The sequence below is a fragment of the Helobdella robusta genome (genome assembly GCF_000326865.2).
Source record: "Helobdella robusta unplaced genomic scaffold HELROscaffold_7, whole genome shotgun sequence".
Classification (NCBI taxonomy): domain Eukaryota; kingdom Metazoa; phylum Annelida; class Clitellata; order Rhynchobdellida; family Glossiphoniidae; genus Helobdella; species Helobdella robusta.
The window spans coordinates 2,571,975-2,581,761 of NW_008705398.1; the positions used below are offsets into that span (position 1 = coordinate 2,571,975).

Sequence of the window (9,787 nt, forward strand, 5' to 3'; positions counted from 1 at the left end):
CCGAGATATTTTAATGAAAATGTATTCTTGTATATGTCTAGAATAAAGATATATTTATTATTTTACTATATTTTGAGTTAACTTTGTTTTGTCGGCTGTGGCGATGATCTGCCTCATGTCCTATTATTGATTAAAAATATTACAAATAATTCTGTTAAAAATCAGTGTGTCAATCTAACCAAGATATTTTAATGAAAATGTATTCTTGTATATGTCTAGAATAAATATATATTTATTATTTTACTAGATTTTGAGATAATTTTGTTCTGTCGGCTGTGGCAATGATCTGCCTCATGCCCAATTATTGATCGAAAATATTACAAATAATTCTGTTAAAAATCAGTGTGTCAATATAACAGAGATATTTTAATGAAAATGTATTCTTTTATATGTCTAGAATAAAGATATATTTATTATTTTACTATATTTTGAGTTAATTTTGTTCTGTCGGCTGTGGCGATGATCAGCCTCATGTCCAATTATTGATCCAAAATATTACAAATGATCCTGTTAAAAATCCGTGTGTCAATATAACCGAGATATTTTAATATAAATGTATTCGTATGTATGTCTAGAATAAAGATATTTCTATTATTAGATTATTACAAAGCAATATACAATTTTTGTATATATATGTATCTTAAGATTATTAATTCGGAAAGTAAAGCGCTAATTCAATTTCATGTCCAAAATTGTTGAAAATTGAGTGAAAAATTTATTATGAACAACAATTAAAAATGATTACCAAAAATTTCAAAATATATTAAAATTATTAGAAATTAAATAGTATATATAAAGTCTAAATTAAATTATTAATTTGCAAAGTAAAGCGCTAATCAATTTATTCTATATATATATATATATATAATTCTATATATATATATATATATATATATATATAGTATATTTGATATACATTGCGTCTGATAGAATTTCCATATATTTGTTAGGCTTTATTCAATGTTATCTTGCGTCGGATAGATTCAGACCAGTAGGGATAGGCTCATGCATAATATAATTTTATAATTAAATAAATATTATACTTCATGGCAAAAAAACATAATAAATATTAGTTTTTTTCTATCAAACAGAAACACAACTTTAGAACTTGGTATTTATTAACTAACAAAACAAACCAATAAACTAACTAACCAACCAGCCAGCTAACCAATCAATGAATAAAATAAAAAACCAACCAGGACCAACTAACTGACCAACCAACCAATCAAATCAACCAGCCAACAAAGAAACAAACCAACCAGCCAACCAGCAAACTTTTACAAACAAGTGAGGCCGACTTTGAGCTTTGAAGAGGAAAGTATGAAGAACATTTTTTTTAGCGAATTTAATTATTTCGTATTCAATGAACTTCCTCGTTCAATTCATAACAAACTAAAAGTAAAGTTAAATGTTAAAAGGTAAAAGAACAATATATCATGAATATATATAATATCCATGTAATATATACTAAATTTATTTCATTCTAAATGATATATATATATACGCAAATACTTAGAATACACTTAGAAAGTATATGTGACTCTAATTAAATAAAATTCTAATTTTAATTATATAGGCAAAATTAATAACGTTATCTTTTTCGTTATTTATTATTATTATCGTTATTACCGTTATTTATTCAATTTTGTTCAAGGACATTGTGTTTTTCAGTTGGTTCCACAATGAGATAACTATTTTAAATCAGACTTTGTTCTCCCTGTCCACAGGTGACCAATAAAGAGTTTTTCGTTTAGTTAGAAATTCTGTCAAATTAAGATACTCGTCGAGTTCATGTTCAAAACTAACTGGATGGATGCAACTGATGCAGTGGCTGAATGCTGACATTTGTTGAAATCTACAGCACAGAATTGCAATAACCAATATCTGTACCGAAACCGACGTAATGGCCTAATGATTTAAGGTTCTTGGTCTTGTTTCGCAGTGTGTGCAGTGATAGCATTCGAATATGAAAAAAGGATCCCCGCCTCTCACATGCTGATGCGTCGATTGGCACGTATTTATCTATGCTGTTTGTGTGTTGTTGATTCCTTTGAGATTTGGAACAGTGTATAAAAACCATTAACTTTTTTAAACAACGATGTTTATCAGAGTTTTAGAGTATTCTTCCGTAGAACAACGTCCGATCGCCCTTATTTTATAAATTGCAAGAGATTTTTGAAAGAGACGATTAATATGATTTTCCAGTGTCGATGTAGTTGTTTCTGCCGCTCACTAACAATTTAAGTTTTTACGGATAGATATAATTGAAACCTTTCTAAACTAAACCTACCTATGAAGTTGAAAAACCTCTATAAACCAACAATACCATACACAGCGATTATATCGAGTAGGGCAACCAGGCATACATAACTTTACGATTGATTGATTTACAGATATCTAGGAAAAATTACAATTCTATCTAGTACTGAAAGCAAAATTTTGATTGCACTTTTGGAAATAGTGCATTTGAATTTAAATAGATAGGGAGATGTACTCGCGGCGTATTTGATAATTTTATAGAGCTATGGTTTACATAATCCTCAGTAAATTGAACTTAACTAACAATTTTAGTTTTTTTTGAAAAAAGATCAGTGAAATCATAATAAAAAAAAACATTGTTGATACCTATAAAGTTGATAGACGTCATACACACGATTAAAAAATACAAACTATTATTTTCCATTTATCAACAACAAATAAATAATCTGTGGTGTAGCATATTTTACAAAAATGTAGACATGTCAATGATCTGGTCCTGTAAAAAAAATGCAATCATTTTACTGTCTAACATATTAGAAACAGAAGGTAATGTTAAGGTTAATTAAAGTAATTCACATGTAGTGATTCAAAAAATTTTTAAATCTAGATTACAAACAAACTCAACTCTGCGTAATAAATTTTTTTGTTTTACATGCTGAATTAATAGAAAATTTGTACTTGAAACTAGCAAGCAAAATTAAAACTGTTTTAAAAAGTTGAAAACGTTTTAATGTTTTAATAGCCTCCAAACCAAAAACAAATTATATTTGATAATAAAACTCTTAATTGTTCTTAGATAGGAGAATTTGTTAAGTCTGGAAAAAACAGTTAACTGTAGACAAATCATTTAAAAAAAATACGAGAATAATCATTTTGAAAATAAATTTTTACGAGAAAAAATATAAATGAATACTTTCCATTTATCAACGAATAATTTTTTATCAGTTTATCACGAAAATGTAAACATGTCATTGAACTGGTCGCTGACCAACTAAAAAAAGAGGAGACAAGATGTTGTCCTCTGAGCCCGCGCGAGTGTGACAGGAAAACTCGTATGTTCTGCGATGTGTGTTCCAGACCGGCTTGTCCGGCGCATTCTATAAACATTTCAAAAATACTTTGTGAAAGTTGTTCATAACAATCTTGTAAATTATTTAAAACTTAAATTTGAAAAAAGAACATCATTTGCATTTGATTTTTAACAATTTAAAAGGACAATATAGTTAATATTTTCCTTATATGAAGTTTGTGGGAGTCTCTCCTTACTAACATCTTTTTTAGTTGATCGTTTGAGAATATATAATATGCATATTTTAGTTTTAAAACGTATTTTATCTTTATTAAAAAAAATTTGAGCTTGTTATAATTGTTTTACATACGAATATTGACTGGGGTTCAAATTCCACCCCAAGGTCCGGGAACGTAACCTTTTAGCAAGGACCCATTGAGGGTTAATGTCATTATATTCATTGAAATAATGAAATAAAAGAAAATTCGACACCAAATCAATAAAATGAAGCAACGAAAAAAAACAAAGTAGCGCAGGACCAACAAAGAAAAGAACACTTCTTATAACAAACAATCGATAGTCAATAAAAATTAATTCAACGCACCAGTCAAGGTGATTCAAATTCGTTAAGATAGGCGAATCCTTTGTTAATCAACAAACGTTTCCAACATGAAGTTACTATATAAGGACCACAGTTATTGTGCTCACTCAAATCCAGACAAGAATCAATCTTTAGCATATACATTACTCAAAAATTAAAATTTTGAAAATATTTTCAATAATTTTCTGTCCATTTACGCCATCTGTAAATGCTAATGCTCTTATTTTAAAAAATGAACAAGAGAAAAATCAAACTGAAGTTACAAAAAACTTTAGTTGTAAGAAATGCATCACTGTTTCATTTGTGAAATTAGAAAAAGTTGTCCCTCTTTCCAAAAATGAACAAGAAAGGATGCAATCTGCAGCTACTAAGAACATCAGTTTTAAGAAATACGTTTGTGTTTCATTCGTGTATGTAGAAAAAGTTGTTCCTCTGTCAAAAAGTCAACAAGAAAGAAAACAAATTGAAGTTGTTAAAAACATCAGTTGTAAAAAACACATCTGTGTTTCTTTTGTGGACATCGAGAAATTTGTCCGTCTTTCAATGTAATTATTGCATTATTACGTTAGAAAGTGTTCGTTCATCATTTTTTAACTTTTATTCAACTACTATTTATTTTCTTTGAATAAAAAATATTCTGTGTTAAACTGTTTCTTTAGATTGTTTTTCGATTAAAAAAATGAGAACAATAATTTAAAAAAATTCTTGATTTCAAACGTTTAATTGCAACCAACCAAACGAAGATTTTATTTGATAACTGAACTCTAAAAATTTTTATAGTTTTTTAGTTTAAATTTTAAGTCTGGATAAAGAAGCAGTTGAATGATCACCATAAAAAATAAACTAGTTTGGGGAATAAAGGGCGTATAACCTTGGTTGCAAAACGCGCTAGCATCAACTGTCGACAAATATTTACGATGATTGCCATAAAACTGGACGAGGCGCTGTCAAAAATCAACCTATAAAACGATGCCATATCGAGATCTCGATTCTAATGTTTAGAAATAGTCCATGTTAATTAGATAATCATTTTTTATTAGGGAATTGTGCAAGGATTATTATTCCCTTTCGTTCGTTATCATATTCTTAATCGCATTATTTATATTTAAATCAATTTATTTAATTTCTATTTATTTATTCCATTTATCAACGAATAATATTTTTTTCGTTGATAAAAATTTGAAAACGGTAAAATATTTTTAATAAAAAAAATACGAGAGTAATTATTTTGAAAATTATTTGCGTACATACAAAGCTACGAATAAAATGTTAATGCAATAACGCTGTCAAATAAAACTATTATCTAATTAATGTCATTTTATTCTTTGAAATAATGAAATAAAAGAAAATTCGACACCAAATCAATAAAATGAAGCAACGAAAAAAAAACAAAGTAGCGCAAAACCAACAAAGAAAAGAATACTTCTATTAAAGAATACTTCAACTATTACCTACATAATTATAACAAACAATCGATAGTCAATGAAAATTAACTCAACACACCAGTCAAAGTGATTCAAAGTTGTTAAGATAGGCGAATCTTTTGTTAATCAACAAACGTTTCCAACATGAAGTTACTATATAAGCACAACAGTTTTTGTGTTCACCGAAATCCAGACAAGAATCAATCTTTAGCATATACATTACTCAAAAATTAAAATTTTGGAAATAATTTTAATAACTTTCTGTTGACTAGGACGTAGGCCTACATCAAATAACATTTTTCAAACAAAAAATTAATTTCATTTTCATCATTTTGCAAAGTTTCAAAAACTGAAAACTAGAGAGCAATGGAAATGCAAAGAAAAATAACATCAATCGACAGCAAAAAAGTAAGACACGTAGAAGTATCTGTCGAAACCAATGAACAATACATATTAAACGAACAAATTTTGGATGAAATGAGATTGAAAGAAGACAAAAATGAATTTCAAAAAATTGTTTTCAACATAATGGATAAAATTGAGCAAGGTGAAAGATTGCAGACAACGGACAACGGGAAATATGAAAAGAGTTTCTTCCTGACAAAAGCAGAAGAAATAATTGTGGCTATGAAGAAAATAACGGACATTTTGGAGAAAATGGGATGTCCATTTACGCCATCTGTAAATGATAATGCTCTTATTTTGAAAAATGAACAAGAGAAAAATCAAACTGAAGTTACAAAAAACTTTAGTTGTAAGAAATGCGTCACTGTTTCATTTGTGAAATTAGAAAAAGTTGTCCCTCTTTCCAAAAATGAACAAGAAAGGATGCAATCTGCAGTTACTAAGAACATCAGTTTTAAGAAATACGTTTGTGTTTCATTCGTGTATGTAGAAAAAGTTGTTCCTCTGTCAAAAAGTCAAAGAAAACAAATTGAAGTTGTTAAAAACATCAGTTGTAAAAAACACATCTGTGTTTCTTTTGTGGACATCGAGAAATTTGTCCGTCTTTCAATGTAATTATTGCATTATTACGTTAGAAAGTGTTCGTTCATCATTTTTTAACTTTTATTCAACTACTATTTATTTTCTTTGAATAAAAAATATTCTGTGTTAAACTGTTTCTTTAGATTGTTTTTCGATTAAAAAAATGAGAACAATAATTTAAAAAAATTCTTGAAAAAAAGAATTATTATTCCCTTTCGATAGTTATTATATTCTTAATCTCATTATTTATATTTAAATCAATTTATTCAATTTCCATCAAGAATTTTTTTACAATATGCTGGTCTCAACAAATTTTATACACACGAGTTAAATTTTAAATAATTAATTGTTATTTATCAACAAATAATTTTTATGATATAAATATCTGAGAAGCTGACTAGCAACAAGTCGTTTGATTGTTTTGATTTAGACATCGGCCTGAAATTGCTTTCAAGATGTGTTGATAATGATAATCCTGGTTTTTTTTAACAGTGTTGACAAAACCGCCACCTTTTGTTAACCAAGGATTGATGAGAATTAATTAAAAATGAAGAAATAGCATAATGTTTATAACAATTTGTTGACAATAAATGTTGGTATTAAATTTATGCTACAAAATTCTGTTGAGGACGATAAAAGTACATTTTTTAATTAAGTTTTTTGGATTGAAGCAGTCAAAACTTCAGTTTTCTTTTCAAAAGTTATTAACTATTTCATTACCAAACAGTTTGGTAATGTTAACATATTTGGCATGATCATTAAAGATTAGAAATGCAAACATTTTACAATTTTTAGTGTTTTCTCATTTGGTTCAATCAATTTCTAAAAAAAACGACATTCTTTTTTCTAGAAAGACGTATTTCTCCGTACAGGTCACTTTCAAAACGTTACAAGTTCTCTAGTTTACCTACGTAACATTTTTTGCATGACATTAAAAATTGAAAAGGTGATTATTTTTGATCGATGCTTTTCTATTATTTGAGGAGCATGTTAAACAAGGAATAAACGGAAAGTTGAGTCGCTGATGCTGAGTAACATAGATCGCTTGCAATAAGGTTGTTATCAAAATTTATGTAGTCACCCTGACAAAAAATTTTGTGTTTAAAAAATAATTGGGGTCTAGTTAAAACTAGTTCTTGCAAAGCAAACATGTAATTAGTCCTTTATCTCAAAAAATAGATGAATGTACCAAAAATGTCAATTAATTAGTGAATTCAGATTCCAGCTCAACAAACTCAATAATGACATGCCGTTTCTGATGTTTTTAATTTATTATCGGGATCAAAACTGAAGAAACAAAGGAAGCGAGCACAACGAATAGCCAATTTAAATAATTACGCAAATATAAAAAAGGGAAAAAAAACATTTTTATTTGTGATCTTTTACTTACTTTGTTTTACTTTGGTTTTCTATAAATTATTTTTAAGCATAGATCGATTTACAATCGCACTGCTCGTACATGTTTTTATAAAATCTTGTACATGCCGTTCATATTAAATTTAATAATTCGCTAATCGAGTCGGATCTGATCATCAATTTTGTAATCTACGAACCTTCGATTAAAAGTTAGTGCATTATTTGTTAACATTTACTCGCACACGTTGGCAAAATCTGCGTTTGGCTAACCTTGGTTTGTAATTAGTGCCTCAATGCAAACAAAATAAAGAGACTATGCATTGATATATATATATATATATATATATATATATATGATATATATATATTATACATATATATACATATATATTATGATCTTTTAAAGACAGAACTATTCATAATTAAAAAATTTTTCGGTTAATTTTTAAAAGATGCAAAGAGTTACAATCTTTAATTAATTTCTTGTGGAATCGTCTCCCATATTCTTGGGCTGCGTGTTTCAAACTCATGCATAGTAGTTTAATTCTGGCTGGTGGAGTATAGAAAAATGACGTTTAGTGTGCATTTCTTGCTTGAATGGAATGGAAGTTCCAAAAATGAAAAAGTCTCTAAAAAATACTGATAATTACTGACGTAGAAATCTAAAAAAAAAAGGAATACTGCAACGTGATGGATAGATGAACAAGTTTTTGATGTTATTCTGTGATTTACCTGTCGATTAGTTATTGTGCTGTATTTTAACGATTTTAACAATTCAATAAACGAGTGATTGATCACAGCAATACACACAAGTGATTGCCAGCACCATTTTCTTTCTGATAAAGTTCATCTGAAATAAGTCTGTTCAGGAGTCAAGAATCCACTTAGAGAGAAATAACCATACCCTACAAATGACAGTCAGGACTGTTTCTCTAAATTACATTGCAGTAATTTGGGGAAACAGTCATATGTTGTTGGTACTTCAAATTTTCTAGTTTTTCATTTAAATTTTCCCAAATCATCTAATGAAAATTAAACTTCTACAATTTTAATGAAAAATTGAGAAATTTTAAGTACCAACAACATATGAATTTAGGTTATAAGCAGGAATAATGACACATTTGTTGGAAAAATAATTTTGAAATTGCCTTTCAGGATCCAACAAATTTAAAGATGTTATATTAACCATTGTTGGAAGATTTTAAAACAAAGTTATTGGTTGGCTGCTGACCTTGGGAATTATAAAAACACCATTCATGTAAAATAACGTTACTTGGCCAATTATTTTCATCCATTACTTTATCAAAGTCAGATTCATAAAATAAAATTCTAAATGCTGCACTGGTTTTTGTTGTAGCTAAACCTTGAGTATCTGAGTTAATACTGTTATTTTTTGTTGAAGATAGATTTGATTAATGGCTTACATGATATGGCTGTCACGTCAATAGACTTCAGATGGCAGATGGCATCTTTCGGTGTACACTGAGCGAGTTTGCCCACATAAACCATTTTTTTACGCAGCTCAATTTTCATCGGCTTCAAGTTGGAAGAGCATGTGGTTTGCTTGCCAATCACCTTTTTGGCTTGTTTGATTTTTAGCTTATGTTGAACAATCTGTGTTGAATTAGAAAGCAGCCATTGATGGAAGCAATCTTGGCTTTGGTTTATTTCTACTGCGTTGTGCCAGGGTAAACCCATCATCATTTTGCTATCATCTGCAGTTGCAAATCACCAGACCTCACTCTGTCAGCCCAAGCAGACTTCAAATTAGTTGTTGGTGTATTTAGAACATGGTTTGAATTATTATTTATAACCCTGTTACAATCCTTATTTAGATTTGTGCCTGGAGCCGTACCTTCAATCGCCTTAAAATTGTTTTGTTTATGTCCAACAACTCGTTGATTTTAGACACCTGTTGCTTATTTATAATTTCTATTATTTCATTTTTAATTGATTCCAAATTGATTTTTATGCAATTTTCAATTTTTGGAATTTTTGACATGTTTGCGCTAACAAATATCGAAAAATTTCCTTTAAATTATTACCTTCTACGTATTTTAAGAATGAAACAAGTTCAAGCAATTTTTATTTTTTCGTTGAGCCTCGCGATGATATTTTATCAATTTTCAGTTTTTCCAGTTTGTTTTTCAA

General features: G+C 28.5%; 2 protein-coding genes across 2 annotated transcripts; one reads left to right on the plus strand and one right to left on the minus strand.

The window, feature by feature from the left end:
• Nucleotides 1-5,659: 5,659 nt before the first annotated feature.
• On the plus strand, nucleotides 5,660-6,313 carry HELRODRAFT_164891 (hypothetical protein; the record flags this gene model as incomplete). Its single annotated transcript, XM_009030830.1, has 1 exon — nucleotides 5,660-6,313. The coding sequence occupies one exon, from the start codon at nucleotides 5,660-5,662 to the stop codon at nucleotides 6,311-6,313; it is 654 nt and encodes a 217-aa protein (XP_009029078.1).
• Nucleotides 6,314-8,176: 1,863 nt separating this feature from the next.
• HELRODRAFT_164892 (hypothetical protein) lies at nucleotides 8,177-9,340 on the minus strand (the record flags this gene model as incomplete). The annotated part of the gene is made up of 2 exons (XM_009030831.1): nucleotides 8,177-8,298; nucleotides 9,061-9,340. 2 exons carry the CDS (start codon nucleotides 9,338-9,340, stop codon nucleotides 8,177-8,179), a joined length of 402 nt encoding a protein of 133 aa, XP_009029079.1.
• Nucleotides 9,341-9,787: the final 447 nt, after the last annotated feature.